Here is a 25,326-nt window from a genome sequence, read left to right as displayed (position 1 = left end):
GATTTCTTTTTAGACTTGTGGCAAGGCCCTTGAGCTTCATGGACAATTTTTTCCTGTATGGTAATGAGTTCATTGAGAACTTGTTGGAGGCAGTATGGTGGTTTGGAAAAATCATGGGCTTCATGGCCAGACAGCCTTGGGCTTAAGTCACTCACTGTGAGACCTTGGATAGAGTTACTTCTCTGAGTTTCCGTTTCTTTAGAAGGAGAGTGGGAGTAATGCTACCTACCTTGTAGGTGAAGATTAAAATAAATAAGATTTGTAGTGTTTGCCACAGAAGCTGACACATGGAAGGCACTCAACAAATGTTCTCTTCTTTTTGTAGGGGAAGTGTAATGGATTGAGAAAATTATGACATTTGCATTTCTAGTTTTTTATATTTCTTTAAGGGTTCAGGAATCCATTTTAAAAGCTACTGTAATATACATATTTCCACCTCCTCCAACCCCTTGGTTATTGAAGAATAGTTATAAAAAAAGATGGAGCTACAAAAGCCAAAAATATACAACAAACGCATCAATGTTATATAAATATGGCAATACAATCTGGGCTTCTGAAACATAAATTGAAAGGCAGTTGACCAAACATGCACTGGGTGAGAGGGAACAGAGAGAAATGCTGTTCCTGCTTTGCTGTCGACAGGCTCCCAGACTCTGGGCAATTTGTAACTTCTTTGGGGCACCTGTATAATGGGTTGGGGAGGGGGCGCTTAACTGCAAAAACTTTGTGGAAATTAGGTAAAGGAGTTTTGGAAAATAAAAAGTATCAAAATAATTATCTTGATACTTCCCAGGAGAATCAGTTTTATGTTTTAAAACACATAGTCACACTGCATACTTTGTATTTGTGAGAACATTCTAAAATGATGGTGACAGTCACAACTCTGACCTCTGATCATTGATTGACACTGCTCCACCTTGGTACATTGTGGAGAAAGAGTGATCTAGAGAAGATGAACTCCCACTGTGCCACAATGTTCAGATTCAGAGTCTAACATTCTTTTTGATTATTTGTGGTTGTTAATGAGAGTTATAGGCTGTTTCCTCCTGTGGGTTCAGTAGTGGTTCTGGCTGTTGAAAGATGGCTGGTTGCACCAGGGCGTAACTGACTTTATGAGCCGGTAGAAAGCAGGTGATCAAAGGATCCGTTAACTGTAGATGGGGATTTTCAGGCATTCCATTGTAATAATATACAAGCTAGAATTAGATTAAGACTATTCCTTCATAAATTAGGAATGGCATGATTTTGAATGAGAAAGTAGAGTCTTTATATGTAAAAGTGTGATTGTAAAATTGTCTCAATAGTGTCACAATTTCATGTGTTCATTGTTCTAAATCTGCTACACCAGTTTTATTGGAAGTTCTGTGAAAAAAGTCTTAATTAAAATAAGTTTAAGGTATTGATTGTCTAATGAATGAGTTTTTTCCTGTGATACGAGATGTATACTATTTTCTTAAATCCTAAATTATAAAATAATTTAAACAAAAAATAAAACTTTAAAAAATAAAAAAATTAAATCCTAAGCTATTTCTGAAAATGGTATTTGAAAAGGTATAAATTTGAAAAGGTATTTGAAATGGTATAAATGTACAGTGACTCATGAATACCTGAAATTTTTTGAGCGTAATAAGAAAAGCCAAGCAAAGCTTCTAATTTTTGTTTTAAAATTAAAACTCATTAGTGAATGCTACAAGTTGACAGGCCATTCAACTGATTATCAAGCAAAGGATGATTTGATATAATGAAGTTATATTCTTTCTACAGGTTTTATTGAAAACTACAGCTGGAGATATTGATATAGAGTTGTGGTCAAAAGAAGCTCCTAAAGCTTGCAGAAATTTCATTCAGCTTTGTTTAGAAGGTAATCATAATTCTTGAGTTTCATTCTGTATGGGAGGGAAACTTTGTTACTTTAAAAATAAACTGTAGCCCTGGCTGGTGTAGCTCAGTGGATTGAGCACGAGCCTATGAACCACACGATCACAGCTCGATTCCCAGTCAGGGCTCATGCCTGGGGTGCAGGCCAGTTCCCAGCAGGGGACTCACGAGAAGCAACCATACACTGATGTGTCACTGATGTTTCTCTCCTTCTCTCCTTCCCTTCCCCTCTAAGGATAAATAAATAAATAAAATCTTTAAAAAACCAAAATAAAATAAACTGCAGTGTATTCATCTACAACATTGAAGACTAGTGTTAAATAATGGTAATGAACAATAGGAGTTGATGTGAGTGATGTGGTGTTGAACTATGTGTCAGGAAATGGAGAGAGGAGGTAAAAAACTTCTCCCCAAATAAATCTATGTATCTTTAACAGAGAATGTACTATCTCACCAAATGATATCTTTGATCCTTTGTGGTCTCCTTGGTTATTTTCCACTTCTTTCTTTTATCCTCTAAACATGGGTGTTCCCTAAAATTGCCTCTAGTTCTCTATTGTCTTTACTCTTTGGTTGTTACTTCATCCAAATAACTATTAAATGTAGAACACTGCCATTTCTTCTCTTCTTAGCTCTAATTTACATATTGAATTGCCTCGTGGACTTTTCTGTTTGAATCTTCCACTGTCAGCTACAACTAAAACCAATGTGACACTATATTTCCCGGTTTCTTCCCCAGACTGCTTAGACTTTCACCTACACGATTGTAATTGCCTCTTACCTGGTCTCCCTCTCTTTCATCTGTGATAGCTTTACCCTCTCCTTTGTTCATCCGGTCATTGAATCTTCTGGCAGCGTGGCTTGCTGGCTCTCCAGCTTCCCATTTATTATGCTGAACGACTCCGTGGTTTTAGTCAGTCATCCGTATCGCCTGAGCACTTCCTTCTCGTTCCCACTTTCACGCGTATCCTCGCACCTCCATATCCTCAACCTCCTCATATCCTGTTTCCTCTTTGGATACCTTTTCTTCTTCTTTTTTTTTTTTTACTACTTAGTCTACCCACTTTTTAATGTCTATTGAAAATTCTACTTTCCCCACGAAGCCTTCCATTCAGCATTCACTGATGTTATCAATCCCTCTAACATGTTTTAGATTTCAGTCATAAGGTGACTATTTTTATTTTTAACAAACTTCACAGAAGTATACATTTACTTGACTGTTTTCCCGTTCAGAGTATTTCCTTATAGAACTAAACATTTCATACATTTTGATAACTGTGGGTGTTTAGAATACATTGCATATGGATTCGAATATCTCCAGTTGTGGCAAATCATTGTCCTTCTAAGTTATATCTGATTTTTAGAGACAAATTAGGTTAATCAAGTTATCAGAGAACAGCATTTTGAGTCAAAAGCAAGGTATGAGAGAGAATTAAAAAATATCCGATAGTAGAGTACAGCAAGAGTTCTCTCAATAGATAATTAGACGAAGGTAATTACCAGGGAAGATTTAAGGAATAAATATACCCAGACCCCGCTCCCCCCCCAAAAAAAATTTGCCCCTAAAGAAAAAAAATGTCTGCAAAGGCCATTATTAATAATTGCTATGGCAGGCAGGAAGGAAATTGAGTCAGACAGGTAGTTGAGTCAGAGAAGCCTTAAATAACTGTCAACAGAGTCAAGAAACAGAGTAGACGCAGAAAAGTCAGACTCGTTTCTGGAAAGGAGTTTTGAAGAACCAAAAGCTCAAATTTTACAGTAGGAGAGTGAAAGTACAGAAACATGAGAAAGAATGAATGGTAAGTTACAGTCCATGACCAGGTGAATGGAAGAAACAGAAGACATCTGTATCTAATATGACAGTGAAGAAGAAATATGTTTCATAAGTTAGATGAAGGTGAGACTTATTACAATAAGAAACTATTCCCCTTTTTCTAAGAAGTCAAGAAGAAAATAAGAATAAAAAACAATAAGAAAAATAAGCAGAGCAATTCTCTTAATAGAATAAGTGAGAGATAAAACTACTATTGCAAAGGACAAGGGGCCCGAGCTGAGCGATTAAAATCGATATACTCCTAAATGAGGAAAGCCAGGGTTTCACAAAATGTAATTCAAAGAACCCTGTTTTAATTCTCTGGCTCTGGGATTTATTTATATTAAGGGCTTCTTAACAGTAATAATATTCCTAGATCTTGTGACATTCGTAGCAGTAGTTGTTTGAAAACATGGTTTCCATGATTAAAATGTGAATAAAAACGAGGCAGTGGGAGCACAGTCTCTGTCTGATACGGCTCTCAACTGAAACAGTGTTCAGTTAAAGTGAAGTCCTCAGTTTTTTACTTTTCAGTTTTATTGAGGGACAGCTGACAAAATTGTGTCTATTTAGGGTATATAACATGATTTTTTTTTAAAGTTGTACAATGTGATGATTTAATATACATGCACACTGAGCCCTGGCTGGCGTAGCTCAGTGGATTGAGCGCGGGCCTGCGAACCAGACGATCGCAGTTCGATTCCCAGTCAGGGCACATACCTGGGTTGCAGGCCAGTTCCTTGCAGGCTAACTACCAGCAGGGGACGCACAAAAGGCAACCATACATTGATGTTTCTCTCCCTCTCTCCTTCCCCTCTAAAAATAAATAAATAAATAAATAAAATCTTAAAAAATATATATATATACATGCACACTGTGAAATGATTCCCACAATTGAGTTTAGTACCATATCCATCACCTCACATTGTTACTGTTTTACTTCTTTTTGTGTGATGAGAACACTTCAGTCTACTCTCTCAGCAAAGTTCAGGTATTCGGTACAGTATTATTAACTGTATCCATCACACTGTGTATTGGGCCCCCAGAACTTACGCATAGTATAACTGAAAATGTGTGCCTTTTAACCAGTATCTCCCCGCTCCCCTAACCCCCAGCCCCTAGGACTACCATTCTAATCTCTGTGAGTTCACCTGTTCTATTTTATACATGTAAGTGAGATCATACACTACCTGTGTGCCTTTCTGTGTCCAGGGGATATTTTTTTTCAGTTTTCACAAAAACAAAAGATCTACAATGACATAGACTTAATCTTGGATTATATAAGAGAAAGAAAGGGAGGCTTGTTAGTTTTGATAATTTTATTAGTTTTCCTCTAAAGTATGAGGAAAATTTTAGGTCTGTAAAACAAAGTGGTGGGAAGATAAGAAAATCAATTTTTTTCCTTTAAGTGATTATTAGTCTCTTTATTTCTATTTTAACTCAGCCTTATTTCCCCAAGACCCATGCTTTATCAGGTATCTTTTATCTCCTTCCTCCTTTACCAGTAATTTAATAACACTTTAGGAGTGACACATATAAGTATATATTAAGATGTTAAAAGAAATATCTTTACAAAACTAAAATATTTGTTTAAAAAAGAGGCGAAAATAAATGGAGCAGAGAGATCACAAAAGGAGTTTTTAAAAAATATTTTCTTTCTTTCTTTTTTAAAGATTTTATTTGTTTATCTTTAGAGGGGAAGGGAAGAAGAGAGGGAGATAAATATCAATGTATGGTTGCCTCTCGTGCATTCCCTGCTGGGAACTGGCCTGCAACCCAGGCATGTGCCCTGACTGGGAATCGAACCGCAATATTTTGGTTCACAGGCTTGCACTCAATCCACTGAGCTACACCAGCCAGGGCACAAAAGGAGTTTTTAAATAAAGAATTATTCATGATAATATTTGTAGATTAAACACAAAACAAAGGATTCTAGAAGAAACATATAAATGCTTTAAAAATTCAAATATAAATTCCTATGTGTACTTAGGCAGAAATATAAATTAGTCAAAATATATGATGATAGCCATTGATTGTACAGCTACAAATAAAAACTAGTTTGGAACTTCCACAATAAGGAAGGTATATATATATAAGGAAGGTATATATAATTTTCTTTTTTCAATAGTGAAGAAAATTCTGGAGGATATTAAAACATTCATAACGAGTTAATAAACCCCTTTCTTTAAAATACTTATGGGAATGATGCATGCAATTTAAAAAGAAAGTCAACATTATTGCAAGTGGAAAAATCTATTAGAGCACATAATAATCTATAAAACTACTGTAAATGCATAATTCAACAGTGATTATTAGTAAATCACAAGGAAGTAAAAATAGTGGGTATGGAAATTTGAAATCCTAGCTGTGATAATATACAAAATTATAATGTAGAGAAGTTATAGAAAATCCCTACTCAGTATACATAGTATTATAATAATTTTATTCACCCAAGAAGACTGTAAGTAGGGGGGGAAAGCTAAAAAACCAACATCACTGAAAGAATAAGAAATAGGAAACAAGCCTTGACCAGTGAGCCTCAGTTCATTGGGTGTTGCCCTGTAAAGCCAGAGGTCGCTAGTCTGATTCACGGGCAGTGCACGTGCCTGGGTTACAGGTTCAGTCTGTGTTAATTGGGCGCATGCAGCAGGCAACTGAGTCGATGTTTCTCTCTCTCATGGGTGTTTTTCTCCCTGTCTTTCTTCCTCCTTCCCCCCTCTCTAAAATAAAATGTTTACAAAAGAAAGAAATAGGAGAAAAGTATATTTAACTTTAAATATTGAAAGCACAAGTAATAAAGACTGCTTTTCGGTCCCCCTTCCTTCTTCACGTCTAATAGATCTCTGAGTCTTAGCCTGCTTCCTAAAGAATTTGTGAGTCTGCTCACTTCAGGAGTGTTTTGCCTTGACTCTTAGAACAAAAGTAGTTTCCCTCTCTCCATCTCAGTTTGGGTGATCTTTTGATAAAGCAGATCTGATCATGTACTCAAAAAATGTTGATTGCATATTATGGGCCTAAGGGATTATTTTCATTTTATGATATAGACTAGGGTGGGTATGTTTTACATTTAGATTAGAATAGGAATTTGTAGAATTTAAGTAGAAATATTAAAATTTGACACTATATTTGTGTTGAACTTGAAAATTAATAGGTTGCCTCTCTCCATTGTCTTATCTAATCTTCAGAACAATTCTGTGAGTTAATTTATATTTTTAGTTTTATAATGAGAAAATTACATGTACAGCATGGTGGCTATAGTTAATACTGTATTGCATATTTGCAGGTTGCTAAGAGAGTAGCTCTTAAAAGTTCTCATCACAAGAAAAAAATTATAACTCTGGTGACACATGTTAACCAGACATTGTCACTCATGATTATTTTATAATATTGAATACATTTCCAATCATTATGTTGTACACCCAAAAGTAATATGTTATATGTCACTTATATCTCAATAAAAAATGAATTTAAGGTTGCCTAGTAAAACTCAGACCTCCTTCCCTCTACATACAGTGTTAATCCAAGTAACTGGTTACTTAGGGATATAGGAGAGATACTTTCATACCTCTTGGTTTTTACACTGTGTATTTGTAACTCAGGAGAACTTGTCTGCCCTGGGGAGCTCTTGTGGTTATAGCCCAACAGTTCCTCACTGGGAAAAGGGATTGAAAAAAATCTCTTGGTCTTCCTTTCTACTTCTTCCAGTCCATCTTGTGTACCGGATAAAGTTGTTAGATTACAGAATAATTTTTTTTTTAAAGTGGAAACCGTAGTCGAATTTTGACCCTTGCAGTGTCACGAAGCACCTGTGTAATGGGTACGTTATGAATCCTCTCCATAATCGTGGCAGTACAGTTTCCCAGTGACTGTACCACTTTACAACCCACTAGCAAGGAGGAGGATTCCGGTTTCTCCACCTCCTCACTGTCTGTTGTTTTTGACTGACAGCCATTTTAGTGGGTATGACGTAGTCTTTCATTGTAGTTTTGATACACATTTCCTTCATGAGTAAAGATGCTGACAAATCTTTTCTTGTGCATATTGGTCCATGTTGCTACTTATTAATATTAATTCTCTGATTTGGTCGAACCCTAATGCTTGCCCTTCCACCTGCAGCAGAGTCTGTATTTATGCTTTGCCTCATGGACCCGCCCTGATTCTGCTGTCCCCTGCCTCTCTTTCCTCTGTGAAGCCTCCCTAATGATGCTAGGTTCCAGACAGTAACTATTAGGAGATCATGGATGACCCCCTTGTATGTCTGTGGCTTCCAAATAATTTATCTCTATAAAATATAAATAATTTCAATCATTTAGTAAACTTATTGAGAGTTTAATTTGACTCAATTATATATTGTGTTGATTCTTTATTTATTGAAAATTTCTCCGTGGGGGGGGGGCAGTGCATTGAGGATGCTAGACCTGTTGTCAGTGAGTTATTTTGATATATTTTGGGTTTCTGTATTGTTTGCATAAGTTAATTTTCTATGGAGAGAAGAGGAAAAATTAGGAAATGAGGCATTTATCTCCATCCTGGTGGAGTTCTTGATCTTTGCACTGTTGACATTTTGAGCCAGTAAGTCTTTGTTGTGGTGACTCCCCTGTACTTTGTAGGGTTTTTGCTAGTATTCCCAGCCCTTACCCACTAGGTGCCCGTAGCGTCTCCCATGTGTGACAACCATATACTTCTGGATATTGACAAATATCTTCAAGGGAACAAAATTGTTCCCCTCTGCCCCCAGTTAAGAACCACCGATCTATACCCAAACTCTAATTTTTGTTTTGAAAACTGTAATCCAGAATTTGAGAAAATCCTTGAAATAAGTAGAAAACAAACAACAACAAAAACCACCACCACCATGGTTTCTGTAGAAAATGTAGTGTTTTGAGAAGATATTTTATAAGTAGGGAAGAAATGGTTTTGATTTAGGAACCTATTTAACATTTGAGGGGGGAAATCTTATGACTCTAGTTGTATTTACTGTGGAATAGATACACTTTGTTTCAGACTTTGATAAATTTTTTTTTCAGCATATTATGACAAGACCATTTTTCATAGAGTAGTGCCTGGCTTTATAGTCCAAGGGGGAGATCCTACTGGCACTGGGACTGGTGGAGAGTCTATCTATGGAGCCCCATTCAAGGTGAGACCTAATTCATTATGGTTACTTATTTGCAAGTCGGCTTGGGTTGTTTGATTGAAAATGACTGTGCCCCACAGGAAAAAATATATATTTCACATTAGTGCCCCGAATCAGGTATCTATCACATATTTAAGATTATGCAGGTATAAGAATAGCACTTACTCTATCAATCATTCTTTCTAAGTTATCTTATCATAAACTTGTATGCTAGATTGAATTCAGGTAAAGATAAAGATGAGTAAAAAATTAAGGACTATATAACATATTTCCTGATACCTGCCTGTATCTGATCTCTGCAACTCTGTAAATGTAAAACATTTTTAGAACATTGCATATGCCATTCCATTTTAAAATATTTTATTTAATACTATATGAATTTTGTATTAATCTGCTTGGACCTCTGTAGCAGACAACCACTGACTAGGTGGCTTAAACAACAGGAATTTACTTCCTACTATTCTGGAACCAAGGAAGTCCAAGATCAAGATGCTGGCGTTCAGTTGAAGGTTCTCTTCCTGGCTTGCACCATGTTTTCACATGGTCAAGGGGGAGAGCTCTGGTGTCTCTTCCCCTTCTTCTAAGAACCCCGGCCCTGTTGTATTAGGGCTTTGCTCTTATGAGCTCATATAACCCATATCAACTTCTTATAGGCCTTGTCTCAAACAGTGGGGGTTAGAACTTCAAAATATGAATTTGGTGGAAGTATAATTTAGTCTATAACAGAGTTAAGTCTAAATTTTACACCACAGATAGACCTCTCTTGCACAAAATGCACACCAGAATAGGAAATCACAGGGGGAAAAGAAGCAGCATAAAATTGTTAGAAAATAAGTGTGAATGTTAATAAGAAGAAGTCAGTGATTTGTATATTGCCAACATAGATCTTAAAAAGAAAAAAAGTTAATGTCATTCTTAAGAATAACAATGGGTTCAAATTAAAGCTAAAAGTTGGGTTATTTATCAGTCTGATAGTACCACTATCGTGTTTTTTGAATGAGTAAATCTTAGTAGCTCTTAAAATATGGGAGTTTCTTTTGAAGATTTTGTGTTTATACTAATGAGACAGAGTTTCTTTTAACTGGGCCACTATCTGATTCTTGAGAAAAATAGTTGAACTGTTTGCTTTAATTTCCTGATGATAATGTCTTTAGAAAATGTGGAATGGTTATAAAAGTGTCTCAGATATATATATGTTACCAAATTGAGATGTCTTACAATTTTAGAGCCTCAATGTAGTAGGAATCATTCCTTTATTCTATTTTTCGGTATAAGAGAATAGATAATTTATTTCCGAATTGAGATGTTTGTTAATCATGTTCAAGAAATAACTTATTTTGGTAAGCTTTCCAATTAGGTCATTTTTAATACAGTATACATAGTTACGATCCTTTGAGTTCAAATCTCTTGAAAATTATTAATTAAGGAAAAATAACTTCTTTTCTGAAAAGTATTGATTGTGTAACATTGCTGAATTATAAGTGAGTCTATTATCAGGCCTGGACAGAAATTCCATTAACTAAGAAACTAATGTATGTGTTATGTAGTCTGACCATACCAAGAGAACCACCTTAGACAGGCTTGCTACTGGCCTTTAAAAATGGCACACTTGACCACTGCCAGTTCAGAGAAGATTCAACTGAGTACTCTAAAAAACACAGCACATAACATGACCATAGTAGATTTGTTGAGTTAAAAGAAGAAGAAGGCAGTTGTTTCCTGACTTTTGGAATGGGATGAGGAAGGGCAGTAGCTGCAGACTGTGCCATGATTCAAAGGTTGTTTTCTTGGGGGAAAATAGAGGTTCTATAAGCTTAGATGACTTTGATGGATGGCAAAAATTGGGGATACCTCTTAGAAATCTGTTCCCCTTTCAGTACCCTTTCTCTATGCAGGTAGGCAGCTTTTCATGAAATGCTAAATTTGTAGCTTACCATATTTAGAACATACAGGCTACTGAAGTCAAATTTAATAGCGTTGAAGGAATAGTAAACATTGGATTTGATTATATTTGAAAAATAGTTAAGTAAAACTTCAGTGTATTTATTAGAAGCTGTATGGGGCCCATGCAGGTTAGCTGATTATGAAGTGCTTTCTAACTGAGGTCATTCACTAAATCTTTTCTCTTTCATGCTTCAGGATGAATTCCACTCACGGTTGCGTTTTAATCGGAGAGGACTGGTTGCCATGGCAAATGCTGGTCCTCATGATAATGGCAGCCAGTTTTTCTTTACACTGGGTCGAGCAGATGAACTTAACAATAAGCACACCATCTTTGGAAAGGTTTGTGTTCATCATATTAGGCTTCTATGATATATATGATCAACTTATCTAAGAGCTGCCTTCATAAATTATTCCCTAGAATATTTATTTACCTTCAGATATGCTGGAATATCTCTGTTATAATGAACTGTGAGGGACCGCCTGAATATTCTTGTGTATTTCAAATAAGGCATTGGTTATGACTTTAAGCTTTTCTTTTTTCTAAAATCACACTATTAGCTACTATGTTGCTCAGGTCATACTGTTTTTATGTTTTTAGAAAGATACCTAGGTAATAAAATTTGGTGGTATGAAGTTTATTTAGTTAATGGTAAATTCCCTTAAGTTTAAAGTGAAAGTTATGTTAACATTAAAACTGTTTGCCCAAAATATTGCTTTCAGTAATACCTATTTAATCCTACACACGATCATCATTATACCAGGGAATGTCATTTTCATAGAATTTTTAAGTTTTCTGTAGAAAGAGTTTCTGAAGGCTCTTTTCTTACTCTTCTCCCTTCTCATAAATACTGCATCCCTGTGTGTTTTGTCTGAGGCATGTTAGACGTCACTAGTGTGTCAGCTCCCTCTGCTGGTTCAGTACGAATGGTTTTCCATGTCCTGGGCACAGCTGGAGTTTGTGATAATGAAAGGGAAAAAACAAACAGTACAACTGTAAAATTGGTATTATTTTAAAACTTTTGAGAGATGTTGAATGAAAGGAGCCACGCTAAAAAATATGCAACAAAATATTATTGCTTAATACTTAGCAACGTGAGTTAAGCTGACACAGGTTGTCTGGCATTCATAGATTTTATTTCCTATTATTTAAAACAATCAAAGTTATGATCAAATGAGTTTTAGGTTGACATTCTGCACCATTGTTTACAGTTGATGTTACATGACGTATGTATCAGAGCTGAAGTATAGCGTGATGGTTAGCATTCTGAAAGGCCGTCACTGTCAGCTCTAGAACTTCTTTGAACCTCAGTTTTCTCATCTGGAGAAGGAGGATAATGATAGTACCTACTTGTAGGGTGTTTGTGAGGGTTAAATGAGGTAATATCTGCAAAGTGCTTACCCCGTTGTTAATTGTTCTTTCTACCCTCTTCTAAAGTCTACACTTGTTCATGATGTTTGAATGAAAAGTTGTCATCCAATAAGAGGTTATTTGACATTATATTTTAGTTTTTCTTTTTTCTTTTCTTTCTCTTTTTATTGATTTGAGAGAGACAAAGAGAAACATTGATTTGTTGTTCCCACCCATCCATGCACCTGTTGGTTGATTCTTATTTGTGCCTTGACCCAGGATTGAACCCCCAGCCTTGGCATATTGGGGCAGTGCTCTAACCAACTGAGCTACCTGGTCAGGACTATATTTTAATTTCTAATGAAAGGTGATCTTAAGTATATATTGAAAAGTTCCCAAACATTTTACTGAAGGATGGAATTTCATGTATGCTGTTTCCTCTTAAAATGAAGTTGCTTTATTTGCATTAATTAATTAATGCATATGCTCTTATATAACAATATGAAGTATTTTCAAAGTGTTCTCTTATTTAAAAAATGAATGTAATAATTTGTTAAATTTTAATTTTAATTTTATAGGTTACGGGGGACACAATATATAACATGCTGCGACTGGCAGAAGTAGACACGGATGATGAAGAAAGACCACTTAATCCACACAAAGTAAAAAGTTGTGAGGTAGGAGCATGGTTCCTGTAAGATAAAGCACTTAAATTGTCATTTAAGAGAAATTGACTTTTACTGTTTTTAAACTACCAGGCGAAGGCTTTATACTAAATTAAGTCTCAACTCAGATTTTATCTCTGTAATTTAGGTACAGTTTTTGATTAAGAGGTTTTTTTTAATTGAAGGTTTTGAATCCTAAAATGAAACTTTAGCTGATAATCCAGTGAATGAAAAGCTTAATTCAGAATGGAGAGCTAGAGGAATTAGGTTTATTTAACCGGTGGAGTGACTTCCTCAGTAAGTCAAGGAAGCCATTGGGGGTGGTCTTCAAGAACATTTGATTTGGAGTCAAAACACCTGGTTTTTGTCTCTGTTATTATCTATAAAACTTTCTTAGATATTTTTCCCTTTTGTAAATTAGGGTAAAGTGTCCTTTACTTAATAGCACGTGGGGTTATTAGGAGAATCCGGTGAGTCCACGGAAGTGTGAGCACTTGACGTTGTGTCCATTTCGCTGCACTGGTGGCGGTTTTGTGAGCAAAACCCACAGATGCTGACGCCACCTCGGTTAAAGACTGGTTTTTGGTTTTTGTGAAGTTTTAAAAATGGAATAATGATTTCAACATGCTTCTTTTCACAGGTTTTGTTTAATCCTTTTGATGACATCATTCCAAGAGAAATAAAAAAGCCAAAAAAAGAGAAACCAGAGGAGAAAGTGAAGCAAGTGAAACCCAAAGGCACAAAGTAATGGCAGTAGTAAGATTTTCCTTCAGCTTGAAATGCAACACTGATTCGTATAGTTCGCTTAATTTCCTTTTGTAAAAATTGTTCGCCAGCGAGAGGGCGGCCAGTTTGGACCAGGGAGATATCTGAATTATGAGTGTGTGTGTTTTCTTTTCTAAGTGGGCATTTTTTGTTTTCAAATACAGTATATAACTTAAGCCAAGTATTGTCTCAGATGTCCCTATAAAGTCTGTGTTAATGTAAATAGATAGGATTACTATAGTAATTATTTATATAAATGAGTTCTTGAGAAATTTTTTATTTCTTATTTGATTTTTTAATTAAGGAGCGTGGAAAGTAAGGTGTGAAGGATATGACTAAATGTTCACATAACTTTTCATTCTTTTTTTGATGCTATTAAATTAATTTTATTATACCTATTTTTAAACAGAAAGCTGTTTCTGTATTCTGAATTATTTTCTTAGGACAGTTTTCAAAAAGTAGAAATTTCTTTTTATAATAAGTTCTAGTATTTTATGAATGGTATATTATTTGGTATAATGGTATATGATATATTATTCATTATTTTATGAATGGTATATGGCATAATGGTATATTATTTGTTTTATTGAAATGGATGTCAGAGAGTTAGATTTCAGTTCATTCTTTTATTGAATTGTAGAATCTATATTAGGGATTTTAATGTACTGAAAGTATTAGATTCAGATAGTTCTAAGAATAATCTTGCCTAACCCAGTTAATAGGAAGCAAACTTATTCATCTTTGTTGCCTTTAGTTACCCCATCTTATAAAATGGAGAATATAAACCCTGACTGGTGTAGCTCAGTGGATTGAGCGCGGGCCTGCGAACCAGACAATCACGGTTCAATTCCCAGTCAGGGCACATGCTTGGGTTGCAGGCCAGTTTCTGGCAGGGGCAAGTTCCCTGCAGGAGATGCACAAGAAGCAACCATACATTGATGTTTCCTTCCTCTCTCTTTCCCTTCCCCTCTAAAGATAAATAAATAAAATATTTTAAAAAAATAAATAAAATGGAGATTACAATAATTAAAATACATGTTTGTCATGAAGATTAAATGAGAATTTAATTTTAGAAATTAAATTTGAAAATGCCCAGTAGTATAGTATTCAACATGTAATAATTTTTTTCCTTGATACCCTACAATGTAAGTTCCTTTTGTAAACTCTCAGATATGAAGCAGACATTTTAATAAATAGTTGATGTCTTGTGGCCAAATAACTTCATATGTATATCTATATATTTGATTTCTTTTTACATTTTGATTCATTTATTTTGACTAATTTATCTTCGAGTGAAAGGTCACTCTATGTTCAGATATAATATTTTATTTCTATAATTTATCTTGACAACAAACTGAAAAGTTGGCTGTTTTTATTTTTGTTTTCAATTCATAGTAAATATATTAGGTATGATGTAGTAGTCATTGACTGCATCTAGGCTTTGAAATAAAACTCCTCTTTTGTTACCAAATCTTTTATTTTTCTAATATTTGAGGAAAACTTTTAGCATTGATTGTCCTTGGGGTGTCTTTGTTTGAAGGCTTGAAGAAGACACTTAGTTTTTCTCTCCCCAGGAGCTATTTTTTTAGATTAAGTTTATTGCTTATTTTTTACTTAATAATTTTTATTTAACTTACTAGTTTTAAAATATTAAACTGTATTTTAAAAGACATTAGACTAATTACTTCTCATTTGTAGTGCCGTTGGGTCAATATGTTAGTTTTTTAGAAGTCTTCATTTTGCTCACCAGTTTTGATAAATATAAAAAGCTTAAGTATTTGTGTCATACCTGACTTAGTCTATTTAATGGTAGTGCTCAGAGTGGATTTTTGGTCTTAGTTTAGTCTAACATAGGGAACATCTGTGGTCTAAGGCCAAAACCTTAACACTATGTTGAGAATAATAGATCCTTAGTGTATTTCTACTGAACACCGAGTAATATTGTCTATTGTTAAATGGTTAGAATGTGTTTCTTCTTGTAAGTTCTAGTCTGTTTTTTGAAAATAACATACTTATGTTTTATTTAACCTTTTCTTGCTAATTTTCTTTTATTCTTTTTTTCCTTTCTTTCTTCCCTTTTTTAATTAGAAATTTTAATTTACTTTCATTTGGAGAGGAAGCTGAGGAAGAAGAGGAGGAAGTAAATCGAGTCAGTCAGGTAAAACTCGAATTTGCCCTTTGTTCTGCATTACAAAAGAAATTAGGGTTTATCTCTTATTCGTGTTTGTCTCTCCTGCTGTACATGGCACAGAACACATTTCATGTGCACATTCAGGAAACATTCATTGTATTAATTTGTAAAATGATTTATGGTTAGTAATATTTGCAACTTCCGAGAATATATGCTTTCTTAAAATTATAGTGTTTTTTTAAAACCAGAAAAAATTTTTTTTGAGATTTTATTTATTTATCTTTAGAGAGGAAGGGAAGGAGAGAGGGAGAGAAGTATCAATGTATGGTTGCCTCTTGTGTGGCCCCTGCTGGGAACTGGCCTGCAACCCAGGCATGTGCCCTGACTGGGAATCGAACCAAGGTTGTTTGGTTCACAGGCCCGTGCTCAATCCACTGAGCTACACCAGCCAGGGCTAAAATCTGAAATTTTTTTTAGGTTCCAGAACCTAGGTTCTTTAGGTTTTTAAGAACTAAAGTTAAAGAATTTTATGTTTCGGATTTTAATTACCATTTGTCTTTGCTAGGTGATGATGATGATGAAGATTATAATAAAGTGATAGACCAAAGCTCTTATATTCATTTTAATATTCATATATACTTATTCATTTCATTAATTGTCATCACAACCCTTTAAGATAGTTATTATTATCCTCACTTTACCCATGAATAAATTAAGGTATAGATAGGTTGTAATTTGCTCAGAGTCACAGAACCAGTAAGTTAGCTAGAACTGGAATTTGAACCTATGTCACTCTCACTAAAAAATCCTTGTTTTTGGATTATACATTGCTTCCTGGCCTTTTACCCCACCAATGCTTCCCATAGGCATTCGGTGTGGCTTTGTTCAGTGCCACTTTCAGCACGGTGCTCCTGACTGACACACCTATAGTGCCCTGCCCTTGCTTGGAGCAGTGATTCTGATAAGTACACTCCAAGAAAATCATCTAAAGGGTTTTTACTCCCAAAGATTCTGACGAGTCTTCCTTTCTTGACAGTTACTGAATGCTGAGATTTAAAGGATTAGGTTCAAAGTCTTTACTGTAGCAATTAAAACTCTGAAGTTAGCACTGCCTTGCTTGCTTAACATAGGCTCCTATTTCTTACTGACACTAACAATAGCATTGACTTAAAGGCACATTCTTGCTGCCCTGGTTTTTACATCTTTATCCATATGCTGTTCTTCCCTCACCATTGAGCAGGGGTTGGTTGGCTAATACTGAGCAGGTAGTAAGCACTCTATTTATGCCCCTTGCCGTAAAACTGAATTAAAGTGGGCATGTGTAAGAAATATTTTGGTCAGAATTGTTTTTCTTGCTGACTTTAGTATTCTTGAATGAAATATTTGATACTGTGATTCAGTTACCACCTTCATACTAATATTCTGGAAGAGGCAACAGAGCTGAAGATTTCATCCAGGCTCTTCTCATTCTGATTTGCCTTTAGGAAGTATCTCTACCACAGGTGTCAAAATTAAATTCATCTTCACATAAAAGTTTCCTTCCCTATGCCTCATCAATATCACCAATATTTCTGTCACCCCAGTAAAGCCATCTTCATTAGATGTCAGTGCACTGGTCTTGCATTATTCATGATTCAAATTTGTCCCTCGTTAAGATGAAAGATTTATGTGTCACAGTCCTGTAGGTATATTTGTAAATGGTCAAAACTGCAAATGTTAGACCTGGGAATTGCCTCGCTTTCCTTTCACTGGTGTTTTCTAAAGATGTCCGGTTGCTTGCACCTCCATGCCTTCCCCGCAGCCTTCCTGCCTCTGATTTTTCCCTGTGCTTGGAGGGTCCTCTCATTTGGCTAATTTCTGGTTTTCCTTTAAGATTCAGCTGTGTATATAGCCAAAGACATTGAAATAGAGAACAGGCTGACAGTGATCAGAAGGGAGGGGATAAAGGGGGACAAGTGGGAAGGGTTTACAGGAACAGTGATAAAGGACACATGGACAACAACAAGGGGGGGTGGAAATGGGGGAGGGCTGGAGTGCGGGGAGGGCTAGGGGGAAGGCAGAAAACTACTTGAACAACAATAAAAAATTGCTTGTTCTTAAACCTAAAAATTAAAAAAGACTCAGCTGTTCATAAAAAAAAGAAAAATAAAGATTCAGCTGCTCTTTCATCTCCTGATTACCTCTACCTACTTCTTCCAACCAACTCCTACCCAGGCTGAGCTTAATTTCAGGGATCATCTGTCTCTGGCCTTCAAAAGCACTTATTACACTTCATTGTATTAATTTATTTTTGTATCTGCTACCTGTGCCAAATATTTATTTTATGTAATATTTGTAACAACCGTGAGATACATAAATTTTGTAAATGAAGAAACCAATACTCAGGTTATGTTGCTTGTCCAAGACCATGTACTTAGGACATGGTGGAATCAGAAATTTGAAGTTAGGGTTCTACAGCTATTTAAGTCCGTGTTGTGATTTTGAATGGCACAGAAGCTGCCTAGTTCATCATTTCACTGGTAGCACAGCATTGTGGGGTGGAAGGCAGTCCAGCACAGTTGGTCCACGCCCTTCCCTAACTCCCATAGGGTGCTGCATTCTGCATGGTGAGCAGCCTTGGAGATCAGGAGCAGGAGAAGGGAGTTTCTCTGTCAGTGTTTTTTGTTGAATTAAATATCTGGTCTAAAGTAAGTTTTGTTCACAATTACTTTGAGGTTGACTTTACTAGGAAATTAGTTTAATTTTTCCCTATTTGTAACAACAGCATGTGTTAAATGTTTAAAGCTTATCTTCCTTCTGCTACTTACTGTTGCACAAAGTTCTAAAAAAGATATGTTTATCTTACACTGAATGTAGTAAATTTGATACTCCAAAAGCAATTTGTGCTTGCTATAAGGTTGGTATGTGAAGGGATACCATCGTAAATAATGCCAGCTTGTTCTCAAACCTGAAAAACACTTCTAACTGGAGAAAGACTGAGTAAATGCTTTTCTCTTTGTCAGGAAAACTGCAATCTATAGTCCCTTAGGAGATGAGCAGTATAACCCTAGTATGGTGTCATCATACTTCTCATCCAACTCTTTAATAGGGTGGGTATGTGATAAAATTACCATATGTTTGTTTTTGGCTCTCAAATCTGTATCTCTTGGCTGGATTACTCTTATATTTTAACTAAGTTTATAGGGGTGCCATTAGTTAATAGGATCATATAGGTTTCAAGCATAGATTTCTATGATATGTGACCTGTATATTATATCATGTGCCCACCACCCAAAGTCAAATCATCTTCTGTCACCACATATTTTCTCTCTTTCCCCTTCACTCCCCCCGGCCCCTTTCCCCTTAACCCCTATATTGTTGTCTGTGTCTACAAGTTTCAGTTTTCTGTCTCATGTAGGGTGCTTAGCTTTTTCTGCCTGACTTATTTCACTTAGCATAATGTTCTCAAGGTCCATCCATGCTGTCCCAAATGGCAGTATTTCAAATCCTTGTCTCCCAGCTGGCTTACTCTTCTTTCTTTAGCTACCTACTGGACGTCTCTCTATTTGAAAATCCCACTAGTTACCCAAGCCCTGGTTAAGGCTTAGTTCATTATACTTTCTCCTTAAACTTCTCTCTGCCCTGTGACTTTTCTTTCTATTCCTTAGTATCAATGTCCCCTCAAGTATTTTAGATTCAGTTCTGACTTTTTTTTCTTATTTTCACTCTGTACAACCAGTTAGCTCTACTGTTCTACCAATTTATCATCCATGATGTATCACAAATCTCTTTTTCCTTTTAATTTCTTTTGCTGCTCCCCTTGCTCAGGCCTTCATTACCTCTGGCCCCGGCTGCTGCCATTGTCTACAGACTGGCCTCCCATCTCCCTTCTCCTTTCCTTCCCTCTCGTCTCTCGGAATAGTCTTCCCGAAACCTCACTAAGATGTTATAGTTGCTCTGCTGACCATAGTAATAAGGCCAAAGCTTCTGCTTTCATGACTCCCCTTTGCCAACTCTGCCTTTCAGCCTAATACTGTTTCAACTTCCCTGCTGATAAAAACCACTTACAGTATTTTTTTTAAAATTAAATTCCTAGACCCATCTCAGACCTTTAATTGACTCTTTAATCCGAGTCAATAATGGAGGGGACCTGGGAAGCTGTGCTTTTGTTGAATTCCCTGTAATTCTTGTCAGGGAAGTGTAGGAAACCCTGCATTGGCAGATCTGAACTGTTCACTGTTTTACATGAGTGCCTTGTGTTTTCCGTGTGTGTGTGTGTGTGTGTGTGTCCTTGAGTTCCTTTCCCTGCCTATCTCACTTCTGGATGTCTAACTCATATTTATTTTCAACACCTATAATAACATCTTTTCTAAGTGTCTTTTCCACTTTTTGTAATCTTTTCTTTTTCTAATATAGTAACCTTTGCCTTTCTTGTGATCTTTACATTTTCTTTTTTAAAACATTCTTTTTGCTTTCTTACATAAGAAACGTATGACTGTGTTCCCATTGTTTAGCCCCAAAACATTGCACCCTTTTCTTTCTGCCTTATTGCGTGGAGTTCCTGGCCATGGACTCCTTGGTGGTAAACTTTGTGTCCTCTCAGTGAGAGTGCGCTGGAGGAGAAATAGCATGAATTGGAGGTCACGCAAACTTCCGTCACACTTCACTTTCCACTGGTACTCGGTGACCTTGGATAACGCAGTCCCCCTGATCTTCAATTATTCTCTTTGTTACATGGAGATAGTATGTACCATTTAGAGTGGTAGGATTAGGCTGTGGATATCCTTACATCGATATATTATACAATCTGAAAATGTTTCTGAAAGTTAAACATCTTTAAAGTGCACAATATACTCCAGGTTCTAATTTGTAACTTATTTTCAGAGAGCTAAAGAATATCAAACAAACTCTAATATGGTCATAACTGTTATGCAGAGACTAACACCCTCATGCTTAAGCGATCTGGAAGGCTGGGGAGAAACTTCCCCAGCTGTTCAGCTTTCCGGGGTAGGAAGCCATGAGCTCAGTGTAACTGGCCTAGAGCCTTTCCTGAACTCTCCCTCGGGGTCCGCGGTGGTGGCTTGAGCAGCCTGGGAGAGCGTGAGTGCACACCTGTACTCCTGGACACCAGGAGTCCTGTACACCAGGGCTCACCAGGAGAACCTACCCTTCTCCACGTGAGTCGGTCTTGGCACACCGTGCAGAACCTTTGGCCTACAGGGTTTAGCTATTGTGTCTGTTTGTATAATGGAGTCATAGATAAATTTAGCTTGACAAGATAGAACCACAACAAAAAAGTCATTGACATTTACTGGTATAGAGGAAAGAAAATTTCTCCAGAGCACATGAGATCAATTCAAGAGAGAATTGATGTGGAAGTGCATTTTGTTTATTTTGCTTTTGTCCTGTTCTTCAGACTCTGAACACTCTTCAAATGAAACCTTGGGAAGGAAAGGGGAGGCTGGCTTGACTGCTAAACAAGCATGACTGATAGAATATGTATTTTTTAAAGTTTAACTATACTGTTTTTAAATGTATATAACTAGAAAGAGAGTCAAGTAAGTGTCTTTTACAGTGACTCAGAACAATTTGCAGTTGTAGTGGTTTGCATGAAATTAATTATTTCTAGAGGACTTGAAAATAATTGTTTCATTATTCACTTGCTTATCAAGTTTCTTTTGTCAGTGACTCCAGTGTTAAGCTTTATTCCAGAACCAGTCTAACATCACAAGCTAATAATTGGTAAATCCTGAATTGAGGCTTTACCTTATGTGAAAGGAGAAATGAGATAGAGTCCTCTCTGGTTTATGGATTATCAGTGTGGGGTTACAGACACTGCTTCACCCCACTCGCTTATTCAGGACCAGGCGCCTCTCCCACGTGGGTTAGCTTTCCTCCGTTATTTGTTTCGGTATCTTTCTACTACCTGATAGAAATCTCTTTTAGAATAATAGAATTTTATAGCTCAGAGGGATCTAGTCCAACTGCCTTTCTTTACAGAAGAGGAAACTGAGACTCTGGTTAAGTGACTTTCCAGACTGACTTCATTTCCTTTTTGATAGGATTGCATGATAGGGGGGTGTCATAATAACATATCTTGAATTCAGGAAAGCACATTGTCAGAGTCTGTCATGATATTCTTGTGGACAACATGGGGAAATGTGATCTGGGAGATAGGACAGTCAGGCGGATTTATAGCTGATTGAATACTTCTCCCGAAGAGGGCTTTGTTGTCGATCTGTGCCTGATTATTTGAAATAGTAAGTTGAAATGTAATAGGAGTACCTGTAAATCCTATACTTTAGTTTAATGAAATCAGCTGAATACGTATCAGACCTAATAGCCTGTAAGCCCTAGTTGAGTTATTGAGAGTAAGGTCTTTGGAATAAGGAATTTAACTCTTTTTTTGCATTTGGGGGCTCACATGGGTACATTGTGTTCAGTTCTGAACGCATTTAAGAAGGATACTGACAAACGAGACACATTCTGAGGCTGGGAGGGTGGAGGGGGAGATTGGCCCCAGGAGCCATCTTACATGGGAAATGCTTGAGGATCGGGATGTGCCGTGGGGGGGTGAAACCCGAGTGAAAATGTGACCCGGCGAGGCCTTGGATATCTGAAAGGTTGACTGGAAGATTCCCTCCCTGTGGGTTGCTTTCTTGAATAATAGCTTTTTTCAAGTGTCTGTGTAGGTTCAAAGTTTAATTCTGATTCTCTATGTGTAACTTAAAGATAAATGTCATAAAATATTTTCAAATGAAAGCCGACAACCAGACAAGTAGTTTTCATGAGGCAAGCTACACAGTAGGCCGATCTTAAAAGCATCTCAGTACCTAGATTTTAAAGTGAGGGTTCAACTGCGCCACATTCACAATAGTGACCCACCACATTTGTCTCACTTCAAGAGATGTTAACATTTTTACTTCCAATCCAGTTATGAAAGGCTGTTTTTTCTCATTCATAAAAAGTTATATTGGTAAACAAATACACCACTTTCGAGAATAAAGCACAAACGTTTTGCCCTAATCTCATTTATTCTATGAAATTAATTTGTGTAAACTGATTTGAGGGAAAGAAGAGGAGAGAAACATTGGTTTGTTGTTCCACTTATTTATGCATTCCTTGGTTGATTCTTGTACGTGCTCTGACCTGATGGGATCGAACCACAACCTTGGCGTATTGGGACAACACTCTAGCCAGCTGAGTTACCTGGCCAGAGCCTGAAATTAATGTTTTCCCAAAAGTTGAGAGTTAGGGGTGGGCCTAGCATGGAGCATGCTGCCAGGCATTTGCACAGAGGTTGTCAGAAGTTTTTAAATGTTTATGAAATATTTGCCCCATTAAGCTGCGTTAAACTTTAATTTACTTATCTTTCTCGTTTATATTTAATTTTAAAAAGATATTACTGTATTTATATTAATTTCATACTTCTACTATCACAAATTGCCATGAATTCAGTGGCTTGAAGCAAGATAAATTTAGTATTTTACCGTTGTGAAGGTCAGAAGTCTGAAACAGATTTTACTGGGCTAGAAATCGAGGTGTTGGCCAGGCTGACTTCCTGCTAGAGGCTGTAGGGAGGATCTCTCACCCTACCTTTGCCAGCTTCTAGAGCCTGCTTGTATTCCCTGGCAGGTGGACCCTTCCTCCATCTTCAAAGTGGGCAGTGGCTGGTCAAGTCTTTCTCCTGCTCCATCATTCTGAAACAGACTCTTCCGCCTCCTCTTTCACTTGTAAAGACTCATGTGATTGCATTGGACTCTCCCTGATAATTTAGGGTAATTTGCCCATCTCAAAATCCTTAATTTATCCACAAAGTGCCTCTTTTCTACTGTAAGGTAAACCTTCACAGGGGCTGGAGTTAGGATGTGAACATCTCTGAGGCCCATTACTCTGCCTACCAATCTATTTGTATGTAACCTAATAACAGAAATTGTTTGTAGTTCATTTTTTAGTTGTAGAAGCCAGAACTAGGGTTGGTTAGGTGTTTGGAAACTACTCATAGAATAGAGAGAGGCTTGTCCAATAGTGGAAGCCATTTCAAACCGAGTGATTTTCTTGTGTGTGAGGTTATGAGCTCCTTTCCAGTGCTGAGACGCCAGTTGGCTGGTCAGCAGTGATGTGTAGATTTCTGCACTGGGTGCGAGGCTAGATTAAGTGGCCTACGAGACATTTTTTTTAACTATTGAAATTTTCTGGTTCTGTGCTCAAGGTCACAGAATGTAATAGTGTTCTTTTTCAAAACAGAAATATATAAAAATATACATTTAAAAAGTAGGTTTACAATTATGTGAATAATAATGCAATAATTAATACAGGAAAACTGTTTTGCGTACACACAACTATATATTCAGAACTATACAAATACATGTATGAGAGAGAGAAAGAGAGATATTGAGATTGGGACTGATAGATATTTTTAGGAATTGGTTCATGAGCTGGTGGGGGCTGGCAAGTCTAAAATTTGTGGAGCAGGCAAATAAGGTGGAGCCTCCGGAAAGAGTTGGTGTTACAGTCTTGAGTCCAAAATCTGCAGGCTAGAAACTCAGGCGGGGCTTCTGTGCTGCAGTCTTGAGGCTGAACTGATTTTAGTCGGGAGACATCAGTCTTTGCCCTTAATGTTTTCAGCTGATTAGAGGAACACCAACATTTTGATGGTTAATCTGCTTTCCTCAAAATCTACTGATTTATGTTTTGATCACATTGAAAAAATACTTCATAGCCTCTCCGTACCACTGTGCCCCTCCCTTCCTTCCTTGCCTCCCTCCTGCTGACCTCCCTCCCTGTCACCGTTCATCCCTCCTTCCCTCCCTTCCTCCTTCCTTGGACCTATCCTCCAGGGGTCCCCTGGCCTAAGGAACCGAACAAGGAAAGCTGGCCTGAGCTCTGTCCCCTGCCCCTAGAAAAAACAGTCCCTGATGCCAAAAACTTGGGGGCCGCTGCTATGCTATATTGGTTACCACTGTTTCGCTGCCTCTGTGTTCTTGGGCGTGAAGTGCTAGATGATAATGCAGTTTTCCCATATTCCCTTTGACGTTCATTTTTAGATTTGCTTACAGGTGGTTTTGAATTTACTGGGGAGCTCCTTATACTGAATTCACAAAGTATACTTTTACACAGTATTTTGTTCAGTAGCTAAAACCTTTAGCCAGCTGCTTTTATGTAATTATGTTTAAAATTATCTTAAAATACATGTTGTTTGTTTTCCCTCCAAAATTATTGGTATGTGGTAGCATAAATAAGAACCTTAAACTAGTTTATTTAGAAAAGTAGGCATTAAGAGAAAGTGTCTAAATTCATTTTTACCCTCTTTGGACTATTTCTGAATTTTTCCAGTTCTTTCCCGATTTGTGTTTACTGCCTGGAAAATGCTAAGTCTGCTATGGGGGAAGTAACAACCAAAAAATTGCTTTCGACAAACAAACCAAGTAGAATCTGGACTTATAGATGCAGAGATCAAACTGATCAGACTGATGGTTTCCAGATGGGGGTTGGGTAAAAGGGGGGATTATGAAGTATGAAGTACAAATTGGTCATTACAGAGTAGTCGTGGGCATGCGCAGCACAGCATAGGGCATACGGTCAATAATACGGTACTGTGTATGGTGCCAGGTGGGTGATTAAAACATCAGGAGGACCACTTTGTAAGGTACGTAAATGTCTAAC

The 25,326-nt window shown here is 36.8% G+C and overlaps 1 protein-coding gene across 1 annotated transcript in view; it reads left to right on the top strand.

Annotated features, from left to right (window-relative positions):
* CWC27 (CWC27 spliceosome associated cyclophilin) overlaps window positions 1-25,326 on the top strand; it is a 181,786-nt gene that overhangs the window by 5,165 nt on the left and 151,295 nt on the right. Inside the window, exons 2-7 of the mRNA XM_037062867.1 lie at window positions 1,765-1,861; window positions 8,719-8,831; window positions 10,968-11,111; window positions 12,699-12,797; window positions 13,426-13,529; window positions 15,639-15,708. Coding sequence (XP_036918762.1) covers window positions 1,765-1,861; window positions 8,719-8,831; window positions 10,968-11,111; window positions 12,699-12,797; window positions 13,426-13,529; window positions 15,639-15,708 — 627 coding nt within the window. The remainder of the gene's footprint in view (window positions 1-1,764; window positions 1,862-8,718; window positions 8,832-10,967; window positions 11,112-12,698; window positions 12,798-13,425; window positions 13,530-15,638; window positions 15,709-25,326) is intronic.

Source organism: Sturnira hondurensis, unplaced genomic scaffold (genome assembly GCF_014824575.4).
Source record: "Sturnira hondurensis isolate 20B ecotype Veracruz unplaced genomic scaffold, ASM1482457v3 Scaffold0014384, whole genome shotgun sequence".
Classification (NCBI taxonomy): Eukaryota; Metazoa; Chordata; class Mammalia; order Chiroptera; family Phyllostomidae; genus Sturnira; species Sturnira hondurensis.
This window is presented reverse-complemented; position numbering and strand designations above follow the sequence as displayed.